Below are 17,988 nucleotides of genomic sequence, written 5' to 3'. Positions count from 1 at the left end.
GGCCACTCTTCACTTTATTTTACTGAGGCAGAGCCTCTCCCGGAATCTAGAGCTCAAGGGTCAAGTGAGTCTAGGCAGCCAGCTTGGCCAAGCCCTGGGTTACAGAAAGGTTACAGAGGCTACCACACCAGCCTCTCGTGTCCACGAGTGCTGAGATCTGAGCTCCTCCCATGTCCACGAGTGCTGGGATCTGAGCTCCTCCTGTGTCCACGGGTGCTGGGATCTGAGCTCCTCCTGTATCCACGGGTGCTGGGATCTGAGCTCCTCCCATGTCCATGGATGCAGAGATCTGAATCCTGCCCTCACATTGTGTGGCAAGTGCCTTACTGCTGAATGTCTCCCCAGCCCCAGTGCCGTTTTTGTTACGTGGGTTGTGGAGATCCTCAGGTCCTCAGGCTTTGGCGGTGAGCACCTCACCAGCTGAGCTATTGTCTCAGTCTGCACCCCACTCCACACACGCTGAGATTTCACTCGGTGTCCCAGCTGGCCTGCCACCCTTCACCCCGCAGTCTCAGTGCTGGAACCACGGGCATGCACTGCTGTGCCTGGCAGAGAAAGCGTATGCTCTCCTTTTTCCTGTCTTTGCTTGGGACTCTACCAGCAGGGCACCCCCAGATACAGTCTTAGACCTTGAACCTCCACAGCCAGGAGTCAGGATAAGCCCCTTTTCATTTTTCTCACCCGTCTGTCACAGACAATGAATTTACCCTCTCGTCCTACCTCACCCACCCTGTGAGACCGTTCTTGCTCCAGCTGTGCGGTCCTGACTCTGCTCAGAGCCTCACTTTGTCCGCGGGGTCCTCAACTCCCTTCTCCCTGCTTCAGGTCTTTGGCCAGATTCCCACCCAGGGGTTCACAGATCCTGGCTTTGTTCTTGCCTTACCTCTGACATACCCTTCTTACTTGTGCCATTCCCTGGCTGTGAAACACACTGTCTATTTTGTGCATTGTTCGTGAGTTCCATTGCCAACCTCCCCAGGGGCCTGGCCCGTAGTAGGTGCTTAGTTAATATTAGCCCAGTGTTAACGACTGTGAGAAGCCAGCCACGTCCCTGACCTCTGCATTCTCCAGAGTCCTCCTGGTCCTTGTGACCAGTGTGGTTTTGTTGTTGTCCTGGGACTGGCTGAAACAGACTATTTCTCATGTTGGTCACTTGCAGTGTCCCCCATCTTCAACACAGCCACCAACACAGGCAGTACACTTGGGTTTCTGTAGGGCCTTTTGTTTATTTTATTTTATTATTATTATTTTTATCTCATACAATGCAAGCTGTCCTTGAATTCTCTATGTGGCCAACGTTGGCCTTGAGCTGCTGAGCCTCCTGCCTCCACCCCGTGAGTGAGGGGTGGTGGGTCTGACTCACAGCTCTATGAGACTTTAACTGTTAACCCTGCCACCTGATCCCTGATTCGCGGTCCATGGGCTCCCTCTTAGCAGGAGGCTTAGACCAAGCTGTGGCCTTTCCCTGGTGTCCATTCTGAATTGATCCTCAAGACTGGGATGCCCTACTCCCACCTCTAGAGCAGCTACCTCCCCCAGCTGTGGCACAGTGCCAGCTTCCAGGGTCCATGCCTGTTCACTTCCTCTAACAAATGGGCCCTTCATACCAGCAAGCTGGGACTTGGGCCTGGCCTGGGCTCTTGTCAGAGCAGAAGCAGAGGCTGTTTTCAGGGCGTTCAAATTGGGGAGAAGAGGTGTTGAAACATATCATTGCCCTGGCCAAGTTTTTGTTATTGCTGTTTGTTTGTTTGTTTTTAGCCTTCTGGACCCGCCGAGGGGGAGAAAAAGGAATTCTGTCTGTAATTGCATCCTTGATTGCTCAGGAGGGGATGGCTTCATCCTGCCATGGTCTTTCCAGACCTCTGCCTCCAGCCATGGGTCATTCCTCCCTCTCCTGTCCTCTGCTCTATCCCTGAAAGCACTATGTTGGTTAAGCTGGTTATGAACCAGGGATCCACCTACCTCCACTTCCTGGATAGCTGGGTGCCTAGGTCTCTGCCACCAAGACTGCCCACAGAGGTTGTCACTGGCCCTCAGGTCCTTCTGAAAGCAGAACATATTTCTACCCCTGGGGGCTTATGCTTTGGGGGAAGCAAACCACACTGAACAACCATGTGGGCCAAGTTTCCCTGAGCTGTTAAGGAGACACATACAGTGTGGGGCAGAAAGCCAGGAAAGGTCTCACAATTAGGATGACATTTTGGGATAGGGGCAGGGCAGGGCAGGGCAAGGCAAGGCAGTGCCGGACGCAAAGGCCTGTATTTTGAGATCTGTATTTTATTTACAGCCATGTTAAGTTCACAAGTAAGATATTCACCTTTGCAGGCAAGATCCGGAGCTAGAACATTAGCCCAGTGAGACCTGCAGGCACCAGGCTTTTAGAAAACATTATCATTTTCCTTTGTTAGTCAGCAATCACAGACCCTCAGTATTTACCTACCAGCTAGGGATGTCTCCAGGCCTAATTTCTAGCAGACCTAACACATCTCCCCTTCTCCTTGCCCGTTTGCTATAGAACAGCTTCTGAGAAATAATAAACTCGGCGGCTTGATCAGAAATACTGTCTTGCCGTCATTTCTCGTGTATCTCGCCCCTCCATTCCCCTTCCTACTATAGGTTTATCAGGGACCACCGTTCAGCATCCCGCTGGCCAGGATAGGGCAGCTAGGCTCTACCTGAAGTCTCTTCCTAGGTGCTAACCTCTGAGCATCCAGGCATGAAGTCCCACTAGAAGGCTTAGCTCCCCCTGGCAAGCAAGGCGGACAACAGAGAAGGCCTAAATTGCCAGTACTCCTGAGCCCTCGGGACAGCGGCCAGGTCCTTGGGGAAAGCGGACTTGCCACGCTCATCTCCAGAAGCTGGCCCTTCTTCCTGGCCTCAGATGGTTACCCAACCTTGCCTGAAACCTGGAGTACCAAGGCTGCTCTCCCTCCCTGGCCAGACCCTTTCTTGGTGCCCCAGCCCTTCCTTTCTCAACCTGACCTTAGAGGTCACTTCCCCCAAGGCCGCACATAAGTGTTCCCACTACAGCCCGTGCCAGCCAGCACTTCAGGACGCTCCCAGAGAGGCCTGAGATCGTGCCTGTCCGGTTGGCCGCCGCGTCCCCAGCGCCTAACACATCCAAGTGGAATGAATGAATTGCGCCGGGCAGGGACTTGGCCTCGTTCACGTCCGATTTTCCGGGCCCCCCCCCGCCCGCGTCGCCACGGAGAGGGGGATGGATCCGCTGAGGGGGTGGCGTGGCGACCTCTCGGGTATCCCGGGAGAGCCAACAGGAAAGGGGGCGCCTCCACGCGCGCTGCGCGCCCGGCGGGTGCTGGGCGGGAGGTGGCGCCGGGCGCTGAGTGGCGGCTCGGAGTCCACCCCTGGCGCGCCGGTGCGGGCGGGAGGCGGGGAGCGCAGGGGCGGCGGCGGCGCAGCGGCAACGAGCATGTGCTGCGCAGCCCAGTAACCAGGGACGACCGTGGCTACCGAGCGCCGGCGGCTGCGGCGCCCAGCCCCGCGCAACTCCGCGCCGTGGCCGCCTGCACCGCCAAGGCCTGGCCCTCGCCGCCGGGTCCCCGAGACCCCTCGAGTCGCCAGCCGCGGTCGCGCAGCCCGCCGGAGTCCCGCGTACGGGACGCGCGGGCACGGCCAGACAAAGGCGCGGCCCCGGCCCGGCCCAGTCCGGCCTGCCGGCCTCCGCGCGCCCCGGCCCGACCCAGCCGCTCCCGCTGGGCGCCCCAAGCGGGTCCGGCCCGGGGAGCGGGGGCCGTGGCCGCCGAGCATGGGGAAATCCAACAGCAAGTTGAAGCCTGAAGTTGTGGAGGAGCTGACCAGAAAAACCTACTGTGAGTGCGCCCCATCCCTATTCCTGATCCCACCTCGAACCACGACCTTCCCTCCGCCCTTCCCGGCCGCGCCCCTGCCCCGCACCTGGCCCATTGTTCTACCCGCGCCCCCGCCCCCGGCCCTGCCAGGATGTCGCCTGTCAGCACGCGCTAGAGACCATCCCAGGTCCTCAGGGCATCTCTGACCCACCCGCGGCCCCCCTCCAGTCCTAAGGGCTCCTGCTGTGCTGGGCAGGGGGGGCGGTGGTCCCGGGAGGGGGCGCCCGGGCGTAGTGTGACTCCGCTGCTTGGAGTGGGGTGGGTGGGTGATTCATGCCTAATGATGATGCGGCGGCTCCTGCCGCTGCGAGGTTGGCCTGTCGCCCCCTCCCTGGCAAATGTGACTGTGTGTTGGGAGGGAGACGGGTGGCGAGATTGGTAGAGCGCTCAGGCAGTGGCGGTGAGGGTCCAAGGGTCCCGGGCGCCTTCTTAGATGTATTTTTCATCTCCTCTTTTCCTTGCTCCTGTTTGCCGCACCAGGAAATGGGTTTATACAGCCCGGGCTGCCGGATGAAGGAAGGTCTGTCCCACTCCAGTCCTTTAGATCAGTCCCAGGTGTGGCTCTCCACTTGCCCAACTTCACAGATCTCCTGTCTCTGCATCTCCAGTGTCTCCTCACCAGGCGTCCCCCTCCTGGCAGCTTCTCCAGACGTAGCCCAGCTCACCAGGGGCTCATGGCTATAGGCCCTGAACACCCTCATTAATTTTGGGAAGCAGGAGATGCATGAGTGTGTGGAAGGGTCTTTGCCAGGCTGTTTGACTTGCAGGGCAGCAGTGGCCTGGTCATGGGGTGGAACCCCTCGAAGTGGGTCCTGGGCAGCTTTGACTGAGCCATTTCTGCACCATCCAGAAAGACAGACAGTTGACTGGCAGCTGGGTGTAGATGGAGGCTCTGGTGCAGTGCATGGCCTCTGCTCTCCCCACCCCCATAGCGGTCTTCCAGCGCCTTAGCCCCATACTCCTCATTCTCCAGAGACTTAGAACAAAGGGGGCCTTACTGACTGGGCTCTCCTGGTCTAAGGAACTGGGCATCAGGGAAGCCACATCCAGGAGCTGCTCCTAGAGATGTGCCCCTCAGCCCAAGCCTCCGCTCTCTCTTTCCAGAGTGGGTGGGCCGCCTTTTCTAGCTTGTTACTGTTTGTGAAGTTGACTCGACCCTCCAAGGTGTGGTCCACAGTCATTATCAGGTGGGCTGTGGGCGGGACACCCTCAGGACCCCAGGGTCTAAGTAGGGCAGAGGATATCCCATGGACTTCTCTAGAAACCGTGGCGTGTGGTGTACCAGATTGTCTTCATGGTGGGAAGGCTGGGGCCACCAATGAGCCATGTGAAGTCAGTGTCCTGCTCATTGAGTGTGTCATGCCCCATTAACTTCGTCCTTAGTATAACTGCACACCAACAATTTGGCACGTTCTGGGCACTACAGCTGTTCACAGAGAGGAAACAGGCTAGCTGGCATAGCTAGCGTGTCACAGGCTCTGGGCAGTGCTGGGATTGCACGTGGGTATGTTGCCCTGGAGCTGAGTCCAGGGAGAGACCTCAGGCTTATGGTAAAAAGCCCTTCTGTGCTTCTTTTCCCATGCTGGCCTATGCTGGTGGATTCTGAATTCAGAAGACCCTGAGGAGCCAAGGTGCTTTGCCAGCCGTATCTCTGTAGGGCTGGCCATCAACTTGGGGAGAATGGGGCCAGCTAAACTCTGTTAAGCATGGGCTTGTGATGTTGCTGCGCTTTTGTGATGCTGAGCTTTTGTGATGTTGAGCAGTTTCCATCAGGGCACTTTTCCTCCTCTAAGACCTTATTAGGGGTAGGGGGATTCCCTGGCCTCTGACCTATCTCCCTGTGGAAGCCAGCTCCCTCCAGGCAGGTCTTTGTGTGGCCAACAACTTTCTCTCCCAGTGTGGGCACTTAGTAGGTCTGCAGATCTTTGTGGAAGTAAAATAATTTCATCAGGTAAAGCAGAGAGTGCTTGCAGCCTGTGGCAGGCCCCGGTTGTACTTTTTCTTTCTCATGAGGTATCGGTGACATCTACTCTTTCTTCCGGGGGAATTCCGGGGTCGAGAGATGCATCACCCAGGAAGTAGTCCCAAATGTCACCATCTCCTGAAGAGTTTGCAAAGTCCCTGGTACTTAGGCAGTTCTTCTCTTAAGTCTGGGCTGAGATCTGGGATTGGACCCCTAAAAGTGTGACTCACGAGGCTGTAGAGATGACTCGCGTCCCCAGCACCCACCCATGTGAGAGCCGGATACTGTGGCTCATGTCTGTAACTCCAGCACTGGCAGGCAGATACGGAGGGATCCTGGGAACTCACTGGCCAGCCAGTCTAGCTGAAATGGTGAACTCTGCCTTGGACAATACGGTGGAGAGGTTGGGGAGATGGCTTAGTGGTAAGAACGAGCACTGCTATTTCTTAAGGACCAGAGTTCGATTCCTAGCACCCATGCCCATGGCTCACAACTGTCTGTAACTCAAGCTCAGTGTAAGCCAAAGTCTCTGGTCTCTACGGGCTCTGCACTCACATGCACAGCCTCCTCCCCCACACATAGTTAAAAATCAAAACCTTTAAAAGCAAAATAAGGTGGAGGGTCATAGGAGAAGATGCCAGCACTGACTTCTGGCCTTCATCGGCATTCACAAGGGTAGAGTGCATCTACACACACACACACACACACACACACACACACACACACACACGTGCACGTACACACAGGCACATGAACCAGCACACAAAATGAGAACAAGAGATTTTGGTTCTGGGGAGACCCAGTTCTGACTTATGCTGTAGGTCCCGGCTGTCCTGTGCTGCAGGGTTTAGGTTGGGGACTCCATGGGCCTGCCTGAGTCTATGTGGAGTACCATCCTGGGTGGCGTGGATCTACTACAGTTTGTGGACCATGCATGTGTCTGTGCATCTGTGTGTGTGTGTGTGTGTGTGTGTGTGTGTGTGTGTGTGTAAGCAGGGGAAGGGCTGAAGGCTCCGCGAGGACTTGACAGTGTCCCTGGCCTCAGCCTGTCTGAAGACGACTGTCTTTCCTGCTTACTGCTCTGGAACGTCCTATGCTCTTTCAGTGCAGAGATTATTTACTGACATGGTGTGCACCCACCTTTGCTGGAATTTCCTCCATCTCTAAGGGGGGCAGGTTAGCAGAGAGGAAGACCCTTCTCTGCCCCCTAGCTTAGTCAGGGCTCACAGGCTGGCATGAACAACAGTGGGGGTTCTGTGGAGGGGGAGAGTCTGCCTCACTCTCTTTGAGCTGATTGGTAAGACTGTTGCATCTGTATATTCAAGCTGAAGGATAAGCCCTCCCTCTTGCCTAACTGAGCCGTGCTTTCCTCTTCTGCAAAATGGGTATGGTCTCGGTAGTAGGAAGTGAGCAGAGGTGTGATGTGGAGTGTTGGTTAGTAGCCGGTGACTGTTCCGAAACATGTCGCTGTTGCTTTGAATGCATTGTCCACCCCCCTTCTCCTCCTCCTCCATTGCTGGGATGGAACCCAGGGCCTCTCACACAGTAACCAAGTGCTTTATCAGTGAACCCCGGCCTCAGCTTGAAGCTTCACCATGAACAGCCTTGACTGTCTTTTGTTCACGGGTTCATCTCTGCCTGTCGCCCCGGTCTTTGAACCTAGCACAGTCGCTCAGGACGGAGTGAGGTCTGGGCTGTTTCCCCTGGGGCCTAGTAGGCTCTTGCTTTAGCATGGCAGCCGTGTTGGAACTACCCCAGTCTGCCATTCACTGAGTGCCCACTCTGCTGGGCACACGTGTAAGAAGGAACTAGAGACACAGTTCTGCCTCTAGTGGAAACTGGCCAGGTGGCACGCGAATCCTTTTTTCCGGTCTCAGGGCGTGCAAGGGTAGAGATCCCTTTATCCTCCATAGCCTCTTCCCATCCCACACTACTGCTGGCTCCTCCCCAGAGCCCTTCCGTTCAGGAGCTGGGGCAGCGGGGGTTACATCTTGTCACTTGGTCAGTTTCAGCGTGGCCTTGACCTTGCCTGGCAACCTTGAGCCTCGTCTGCTTCTTCCTGGACGTCCCAGCGGTTTTCTTGCACACAGCAGATTAGGGAAGAGCGGGAATGAGTGCACTTGGTGGCTGTGCAGCAGCGGACACCACAGGGGCCTGGGACATCAGATGGCTGAGAGGTACGGGGAGTTATCAGCTGGATTTGCAGGTTTCTGGCTTGGCTGTCCAGGGACCCCGAGAAATCTGTTGTCTAGGATAAAGAAGGCCCCCGGCTCAGTTGCCTCTACCCAGCTCTTATCAATCAGAGCGAAACCTTGGAGGAGGCAGTCTCTAACACATTCCAGAGCTGGAGCGATGGCTCCATGGAGATGTGATGGGCAGGTCATCCCTGCCCAGGAGAGGGAAGGACCAGAGAAAGGGGTTTCTGTTGTCTCTGGGTGCCTGTCTTCCTTCACTGAGGGTGGGACAAAGCAGCAAGAGAAGCTTTGGTGAGACTCACTGTTGAGGTGGGCCCCTTAATAGGGCAATCCAGCTCTGTGAGAGCAGGCTAGATCCCCATAGGTTCTGTGGCCTTATGTTAGTCACCTGTCTTCTCTGGGCCCCGCGTGTTCGGCTATGACACCTCTCTGCATGGCTGTGTGGTTCCACAGGAAAAGACAAGGCTCTGCAGGCCAGAGAGGGCATGAGGCCTCAGGGCAGCAGAGTCCCAAGGTGGGACTAGGGTTCAATAACCCAGATATTGGGAGGCTCTAGCCTTTTCCTGTGGGAGGAGGACACCCTCCCTCCTTCTCTGGAAAACGGACTTTATGATGATCCCTGGAGCTGAGGAGGATTCAGGGTACGTGGAGGAAAGTGTGGAGCCTGGTGCCCGGGCTTCCCCGGCAATCTCCAATCACTGTTCTCTGCTGGCTACAGGAGTGTGCATCTGCCCAGCCAGTGTAGGACTTGGGCCATGAAGCCTGGGCTCTTCCCTGTCCTTGTCCCTCATGGCTCTATGTGGCCTGTGACTGGTTCCTCCTGTCCCTTGCTCAGGCAGTTCTCCCGACCTCAGGTGTCTCTGTGGACACCTTATCCTGACAGCCCACCCACCTCAGGATGGCACCTCCTCTGCTCTAGGTCAAGGTTTGAGGCCCACAGGGCACAGACTTTGGGGACACTAGGGGTGAGCGGGACTCACCAGAGGCATCCTCAGTTCATAGACAGGAACTTGGATGTTTTCTAAGATGGGTGGGAAGCTCTGGAAGGAAGGTACAGAGTTGGGGGGCAATGCAAGGTAAGGTTTAGAAAGAGCATTCTTGGCTATAGTCCAGAAAATGAAGGCAGTAATAGGGACCAAGGACAATCACGGCAATGAACTAGGGGTGTCACTGGGGTGCCTGACAGAGTCCAGGGGTATTTCAAGGAGTGCTCAGAGGGACTCCATAGACATTCTTCACCATTCTATGGCTTTGGGGTTGTCTACTTTTGATTTCTAGCTTTGATATTTTGTTAATTACATTATTTTGTGTGCCAATCCCCCATGAGATTGGCAGCGATGGAGTCAAACGGTGACAGCCGGTGCTGGTGAGACTGCAGGAAGGTGGCCTGTGCTCCTCCACTGTTGTGTGTGCGCATGTGTGTTTAGGTCAGAGGACAAACTGTGAGTCAGTTCTCTTCTTCTACCATGTTGGTTCTGGGATTAAACTCAGGTCTCCTGGCGAGGGAGAAGTGCTTTTACCCACTTAATTATCCCACTGGCCTGTGTTGGTTTTGTTTGTTTTTAATGTTGCAACATATGCATGCAAAATGTTTTTATTTAATCCTCTGTTACTAGACAGCTAGATTGCGTCTGCCCCATTATAGAGCTGTGATGACTATTTCTGTTTTGAGTCTTTATACATGGGCTGGGTATGTGGCTCCGTTGGTAGAGTCCTTGCCTAGCGAATCTGCATGAATACACACATGCACGCGCGCGCACACACACACACACACACACACACACACACACACACACACACCAGGGCCTCCAACCACATGATCCCAAGAGTCTTCCAGATCAAAAATTCTTAAATTCTATTTAATAGTAATGAATGAGATGATCTTGAGACCATGTTTCTTTTCTTCTTCTTTTCTTCCCCCATGAGATTGGCAGCAGTGGAGCCAAATGGTGACAGCCATTGCTGGTGAGAATGCAGGAAGGTGGCCCGTGCTCCCCCACTGTAGCTGAAAATGTGGTTAGAGCGCCCTTCTGGAAAGCAAGTCAGCCAGTTTGAACCAAAAGCCTTTCAAGCCAGGCATGGAGGCGCAGGCTGTAATTCTAGGACTCCTCCAGAGATGGAAAGAGGAGAATTGGGACTTCAAAGACAGCTCAGAATGCACAAGGAGGCCTTGCTCAGAAGAAAAAAAGAAGCCTTTCAAAATGTACCCTGGCTTTAAAGCCATAATCTCATTTTGGGTTATTTATCTTTAAGGAGAGACGGGTGCAAATATCCATCCATCTATCCATCTTTGTTAGCTTTTGAGACAGTTTCGTGTAACTCAGGCTGGCCTAAAATTCACCACGTAGCTGAGGATGACCTTGAACTTCTAATTCCTGCCTCTTCCCAACTGCTATGGTTACAGACAAGCACCACTCCACCCTGTTCATGTAGTGCTGGATTTGGAACCCAGGGCTTTGTGTGTGCTGTGCTGCAAGTACTCTACCCACTGAATTATATGTACTGCCCTCAAAGCCCTGATTTTTTCAGTACCTCTCCTATGATTGCACAAAAGTATGAGGGAACCATGGGCCTTGGACTCTTGCCAGGATGCCTTCCATTTTGCCATAATGTGTTGAGGTTTTGGTAGGTGTTATCTTTGCTTCTTCATTGCAGACATCTGCTGTGCTGTGCTTTGTTCTAAGTATCTCTATCAAGGAAAAACCCAATGTTAATTGAAAGGAGCATTCTGTGCCTGTCACTGAAGGTTTAATTTTTGTGTATGAGTATGTGTGTGTCTGTGTGAGTTTATGTGCAGCCTGTGTAGTCAGATATCTGCGGAGGCCAGAAGAGGGCACTGAAGCCCTTGGAACTGAAGCTCCAGGCACTGCGAGCTGCCTGGTGCGGATACTGGGAACCAAGCCCCGGGTCTTCTGCAAGAGCACTGAGTGCTCTTAATCACCAAAGCCCTGTTCTAGGTTCTTAATGTCTCAGAGTCCTCATCCGGGAGTCGGGATGATAATACCCCAATCATGCAGGATTGGTGGGGTTAGATGTGTAGTGTTGGCTTTATCAGCTCTTCTCAGCCCCACCCCTCTTTGATCACCAAGGGTGGAGGAGAATTCTGAAAGCAGCAGATGGCTAGGGTCTGGTGGTAGCTGAGCCCCATGTGGTGCACGTTCCCTGTGGCCCAGAACCGTGCTCAGTGCTCAGGAGATTCCATCCCCGGCTCCCTGTATGGTCCCTCTCACCAATAAAGACAGGGAATCTTGGAGGTAGGATGTAGACATGACAAGAGCAGCCTGTGGCTAGTTTGGCAAATGATACAGTTAGGGTTTGCGCCTGGTCCCGTTGAACCTTGGACCTGAGTACTTAACACCCAGTCTTTGCCGGTGGGAAGCACAGAAGGCTCTGTGGGGGGTGTGGGAGTTCAGTGTGAGCATGTGTGGGTGCCTGTGTGGGTGTTGCAGGCTGGATAGGGGATGAGGGTCACACGTGCAAGCTCTGACTCACGTGTTCATATTCTGAGTGTGGCAAGGTCATGCTGTGTGTCAGGAGTGGGTGAGCCATCTCAGTCTGTGCATGAGTACACATCGTGTCTGGGTGTGTGTGTTGGGGGTAGCTCTGTGCAGGTTGTAAACGCAGATGTGTTTGGGGGTGGTGACTGGAGAGAGAGACCTTACATAGGCCACAGGCCATCTCAGCCAGTGGCTCTGAGACTGGGGAATATGACTGCTGCTTGTCAAGTCCTCCTTGCCCTTCCCACGGTTGTCATCGGAGACCAGCTGAGGTGGGCGTGAGGGAGTACCATTAGGATGCATAATAGAATGGGGACTCGTCTATCACGTGAGAGCTTGGTGTCAGGCATATGGGCAGGAAGCAGTTGTCACATATTATAGCCCCCCACCTCCCAGCCCATGGCTGAGAATGGGGGCTGGCACCCGTTTTATAGAAAATGGGAAAGAAGCCCAGGCAGGCTCAGGGGCGTACAAGATCTTTTAGCCAGTTAGCATTAGTCTTAGGCTCAGGCTAATCTCATCCCTGTGTGGCCAAAACCATGCCCTTCCCATCATAAGCATACTCTTCTGTAATCTCTGAGCACAGGATAGGTGAGCGCCCACCCCTGGAGTGTCAGACACTGGCCAAATGTTCTGCATTTATGGGGTGGGTGTGAGGCCAGGCAGTGAGTAGGATGTCTTGCCTCCCATGGATGTTTGAGCGACTCCTGCCTTGGCTCTGCAGGAAGGAGGCAGGGGTGAGGCCCCATGGGAGGGTGATCTTATTGGAAGTCCTGGAGGTGTCCAGTGAATGTGGTCAGGAGGGTGCAGGTGACTGTTGATCCCAGTCCCTAGCCCTCAGGCCTCTCTTTGCCTCTACCTACCCCAAGGGAAGCAGAAGAAGATAATGTGCCTGCCTCTGGGATCTCATGGTGGCCCCCCAGCTTCTGAGCCTGAGAGTAGTGCTCCCATTTTACAGAATCTGCACTATCCTCGTGTGCGTGTGTGTGTATGTATGTGTGCATGCTTACAATGGGTGCGTGTGTGTGGAGGACAGAGGCTGCCCTCATGCATCTCCCACCTTATCTTTTGGGTCAGGGTCTCTCACTAAACCAGGAGCTCACTGGTTGGCTAGGCTGGCTGGCCACAGAGCTGTAGGGGTTTGTGCATTTCCTCAACCACAGTTTTACCATGCCCAGCTTTTACACAGCTGCCGGCTCTCCGGTCCTCTAGAAGGCACTTTATTGACTGAGCCATCTCCCCAGCCTCCTGTTCCTGCTTTCATGGGACCTGGTGAAATGGGACCTGGAGTGCCCTTGGCAGATGCCCTACCCTGTGCATGGCACAGCCTGGCTGCCTTAGGATGTGTCTTTGGATAAAGGAGGATGTGGATTCAGGGACACAGTGACATAGAGTCCCCAGTGACTGACCGTCCCTTGAGGCTTAGACCATGTCTTGTGGCTTTGGGTGGCTGTGCAGCAGAGCCTACGGCTGCAATGGAGAAGGCAGGCAGATGTGGCCTCTATTGTCCCCGTAAGTTTTCCAGACCGCTCTTTCTTGGCCCTTCCCTTTGATACCACTTGCCTGGCCCGCACAGCCAGCCTGTGGCCCCTAGGAATTGTCAGGGGGCAGGTGTGTGTGGGGGAGTCAGGTCCAGCCAAAGCCTTGTATATGAATGCTCCTCTTAGAAGGTCTCCCCTTTCTGTCTGTCCTTTTGTCTGTATGGTGTGATGTCTTTTATCTCAACTCTGGGGAGATCAGTTATTCAGCTACGGGGAGGGGCTCCCCTGACCCGAGGAGCACAGGTTAGGGGCCTAGGAAAGGGCTGGCTCTGACACGCCTGGCTTCCCAAGGTGGCCCAGGAAGCTGGTGGACTCAGAGCCCCTGTGTCCTGGATGCCAGCGGGTGGAGGAATGCGGTGCTGAGGAATGTTTAACCCAGGCAGAAATAGCACGCTTTGCTTTGCTGCTTTATTTTGGGCTCCAGCGTTCAGCATCGGGTGCCACCACTCTCTCAGTCCCGGCTGGGGCCACAGCTGCCCAGGTCACCCACAGCTCTGGCCTTTTGGGGACAGTGACCTCTTTTTCCAGATTTCTCTTATTATTATTATTATTATTTTTATTTTTAACCAAGAGTTGCTGTGGGAACCAGAAAATGGTTTGGACTTGGAAGCACACACACAGGCCCTCACTTCCTCTGCCCTTCTTCTGCCCCTCAGCCTGCTCGTCATTGGTGCATCTGTAGGGGGAGGGGGACTTGGAGCCACGAGGCCTGTGTGCTGTGCTGTCTGCTGTGGGGAACTGCCGCTCAGGGATTCCCTTCCCCCAAGACCAGCTTCAGATCCTTCTCCCCACTTCCTGCTGGGATGTCAGCTCAGCCCTTTCCTGCAGAGCTCAGGAGCAGTCTGTGAAATGGGCAAAGTGCTGGAGCCCTACCTGGAGGGGTGGATGTGAAGACACTGGTGAGGGACCCGCCGCTGTCTCTCTCACTGCATCCTGATGGCTTCACACATCTATGGAGGAAGCCACGCCCCTTGCAGGCTTGCTACAGTGTGGGTGGATGAACTCTGAACCGCGCTTCGTCTGCCCAGAGGAGCAGGCCACCTCCCTTGACCCATCCATTCTCAGCCACTCACAGCTGGCACCGAGGCCAGCAGCCCTGCCTGCCAGTGTCTAACTTGAATGGCATAGTGACAATGTGTTAACTCTCTTCGACTTGGCTGTGAGCTGTGAGGCTGACGGTGGGGCTCTTTGTGGGGCTGACCGGCTGTCTGCCCCACCCCGTCCCACCAACATAAAATGAATAGAAAATCCAAGACTGAAGTAAATAGCCCATGGATGGTCCAGGCTTCTTCCATCCATCCCAAGCCTGCTTCCCTATCTGGACTTGCCCCTTTCTCCTGGGACCCCTTCTGGGTCTGGGGGCTCCAGGGCTTTAGCAGATTAGGCCTAGTGGAGATCACAGTCTCTTGTGAATTTGGTGGCTGGAGAGACATCCCTCCTTCCCGCCCTCCCTCACCTGCCTCTTGGTAGGAACCAAAGCTCCCCTTCAGAGCGGAGAGGAGGCTATTTTTGGCACCGTGGGGGGGCGAATGCTTTCCTTCTGTTCAAAAATACATGGTGTGCACTGTGCAGACAGGGAGCTGGGCCTGCTCAGAGCCTGTGCTCCTGGGCACTGGGCCTCTTGCCATGGTCCTGAACCCTCTGGGGCTCTTGTAGACTACACAGGCAACCAGGCAGGGTCACAGTTGTCTTCTCACTGCTTGTCATGGGCCGCTTGCTGGGCTCAAGGGGAACATGATCTTAATTAAAACTAGGAGCAGCCATCAAAATATAGAGGTTCCTGCTTTAGGGGCCCTGGCTGGGACACCTGCTTCCCTGCATTGGAGGGCGGTTCTGAGAGTGCCCTAGGGCATTTTGGGAAGGATACCCTGCAGCTTTGGGAGGAAGGTAGAGGACCCTGGGCCCAGGGGGAGGCCCAGATAACTATGGGGGTCCTCAGGCTGCCTCTTTACTTCTCATTTCCTGGTCGAGAAAGTGGCTATAGACTATCTGTCTCAGTTTACCCTATGGTGCCGGCACAAGGCAGCACTGACAGTTGGTTCTTTGTCCTATATGGTATGCATTATCTTATGGAGAGACAGAAGTGAGGCCGGTTTAAATGTCAAATCAAGTCGTTGGTGTAATGGGAACCTACCTGGCCTAGGCACCCTTGGAGGGCTTAGGTGATGTCTCAGTTCAGCTCATGTCTTGTGTATTCCTTTGTTGATGTGGGTAGCCCCGACGGAGGGAGGAGTAGGAGGCAGGGTAGAGGAGATCTGGACCAGAAGGTTTGCCGAGCAGCAGTTTCTGGTATGAACACCTCAGGACAGGGCTGCTCTGAGGACCTGTGGCCAGGAGGTGGTTTGGGAGGAGGTGGACGCCTATGGCTAGAGTCCCGTGTGGTGTCTACCAAGCACTCTGAGCTAGACAGGTAAGAGGCTGATTTGCCAGGACAGAGGTAGGCCTGGCTATACCTGCCTCTGAACTTTTCAGGTGTGTGTGTGTGTGTGCGCGCGCGTATGTATGGAAGCCACAAGCATGGGATGGGTTTTTTTTTGTTTTTTTTTTTTTTTTAGGTTTTTCGAGACAGGGTTTCTCTGTAGCTTTGGAGCCTGTCCTGGAACTAGCTCTTGTAGACCAGGCTGGCCTCGAACTCTGCCTCCCGAGTGCTGGGATTAAAGGCGTGTGCCACCACCGCCTGGCTCTGGGTGATTTTTCAATGGTTCTCTTCCTTATTTGTTGAGACAGGTCTCAGTGAGCCTGGAGCTCACCAATATGCTGGATTGACCAGTGAGCCTCAAGGGTTCTTGACTCTCCTCCTCAGTGTTGGGGGATTATAGGCACATCCACCTTTTACATGGGTTGGGAGGGGTCTGAAGTTAGGTGCTCATATTTCCAGGGCAAGCACTTCACCAGCTGATCCAGCTCCTGAACCAGTCTTCCTTCCTTCCTTCCTTCCTTCCTTCCTTCCTTCCTTCCTTCCTTCTTTCCTTCCTTCCTTCCCTCCCTCTCTCCCTCCCTCCCTCTCTCCCTCCTTCCTTCTCTCCCTTCTTCCTTTCTTCCTTTCTTGACAGCATTTCTTGTAGCCCAGGTTGGCTTCAAACGCCCTGTGTAGCTGAGGATGACCTGAACCCCTGACCCCCACCCCATGCCTCCACCTTCAATCGTGGTGCTACTACACCTGGTTCGCGAAGTGCTGGGGACCTAGTCCAGGACCTTGTGCATGTTAGGCCAGAAACTCTACTAACAGCCCTGCCTCCTGAGCTTCAGGTTCTTGTCCACAGAGGGAGAAACGGTGGTCTCTTCTCCAAGAGGTGCCTGTTGGGCCCCATGCACAGCAGCCCCCATGGAGAAGCAGCTTGGGAAACAGGTTGTAAAGCAGCTGGGGATCCTGTGTAGCTTAGGAGATGAAGGTAGCAGCAGATGCTGTCTGTGGTCAAGGTTATGGTGCTACATGTTTCTACCTGGGCCTCTATACCTGTCACTTAGACTAGTGACTGGCAGCAGCCAACCTCCTGCCCAGCCAGCTAGGAGTCCTGCAGTTCCTCTGCTCTGTGTGCACGACACAGGACACGCGGCAGTGTGAGTCACTGAGGTGCCTCCTTCTCGGAGAGCAGGTCAGGGCCACGCCCCTACCCTGGCTCTTAAAGGGCCAGCTCCAGAAGCAGCGCTTGAGCAGTGATTTGCCTGGAGCTGGGTGTTTTGCGGCTCTCCAGGCCAAATGCCTTGGAATTCTCGTCCCAGAACCATTCCTGGCTCCCTGCCGGAGCCCAGGGGCTGCAGATAGGTTTCCGGAGCAGGGTCACTGCGTCCGTCCGGGGCAGGTGGTGAGGAGTGGAGGAGATGGCTGAAGGCGGGACTGCTTCCCTCCCCAGCCGCGTCCCACCAGTTGGCCAGTTCGGCTAGTTATCTCCTGGCTGGGGGCTTTGCACCCTTCTTGGGCAAAGGGGAGGGGCGTCTCATTTTACCTCTCTCCTCTGTTCCGCAGCAGGAATTCCCCCCCCCCACTTCCCCCACTCCTGTAATGGGCGTCCTTGCTTGCTCCATGGGTTGTGACATTAGCAACCGTGACTGATCAGGCATGCCCGAACTGTGGATGGTGACCAGCCCGGGGTGTCCCCGCCCCAGGATGGAGGAAGAGGATCAAGAGGGCATGAGTTGAAGTGCAAAGGTGGACTCTGGGACGGGGGAGGTGGCTTGACCTGAGGGCTTCCTGCACTAGGGGTGGAGGTGCCACCCCTGCCAGTAGGTCCTACCATGCTATCCCTTCTTCCGTGGCTTCTGTGACACTTTAATTAGCAACAGTAGCAGTTGCTAATGCTTCTGGACACTTGTCATGTTCCCTCTGCCTGGATGGCAACAGCCTCTTGTGGCTAAGGCTTTGTTCCAGCAGCATGTGGCCACCTGGGGCACCTCCTGTGCTCTGTGAGGTCTGAGCTGGGCTGGCAGCTGCTTCTGGCAGATCCCCTCTGCTCTCTTCTGCCTGTCAGAGGACGGCTCTCTGCTTCCCGGTAAACCTCCATACAGCCTTGTCCTCCACCCTCCAGGCCAGGGTGGAATCCTCTCTGCTCTCTCCCCTCCCCAACCCCCACTCTCATCTCAGACAGAGAGACCATGTAGCCCAGGCTGGCCTCCCACTTGCTACGCAAGATTGACTCAAGTGCTGGGATCACAGGTGTGAACCAGTTATGGTGAAGGATGCTGGAACTGAACTTACGGCTCTGTGCATGCCAGGCAAGCTCTTCACCAAGTGAGCTATGTTCTCGCTTCATTTTGTCCCTCTGGTCTTTCCTTTCTTATCACATAGTAGATTAGACAGCTGTGCTTAGGTCTGTCCTGGCTATATCAGGGATTTGGAGGACAGGAGCCCATACGGGTCATTGCTGCACCTCTACTCAAAGTCTGGCGTGCTGTAATTGAAGGATAGACGAGGAACTGAAAAAT

At 54.8% G+C, this 17,988-nt stretch overlaps 1 protein-coding gene across 4 annotated transcripts in view; it reads left to right on the top strand.

The window, feature by feature from the left end:
* The first annotated feature begins 3,450 nt into the window (after positions 1-3,450).
* Ncs1 (neuronal calcium sensor 1) overlaps positions 3,451-17,988 on the top strand; it is a 50,171-nt gene continuing 35,633 nt past the window's right edge. For 3 of the 4 annotated variants that reach the window (XR_014998908.2, XM_085681383.2, XM_085681382.2), the window contains exon 1: positions 3,451-3,830. Coding sequence is in view for 3 of the 4 variants with exons in the window: in XM_085681383.2 (XP_085537509.1) it covers positions 3,767-3,830 (64 nt within the window). In the remaining variant the exon portion in view is untranslated. The remainder of the gene's footprint in view (positions 3,831-17,988) is intronic. The other variant, XM_085681381.2, reaches the window with a different exon arrangement.

This window comes from Myodes glareolus, chromosome 21 (assembly GCF_982192425.1).
Source record: "Myodes glareolus chromosome 21, mMyoGla1.1, whole genome shotgun sequence".
In the NCBI taxonomy this organism is placed as follows: domain Eukaryota; kingdom Metazoa; phylum Chordata; class Mammalia; order Rodentia; family Cricetidae; genus Myodes; species Myodes glareolus.
Note: the sequence above shows the minus strand (reverse complement) of the source record. Positions and strands in the feature narration are given on the sequence as shown.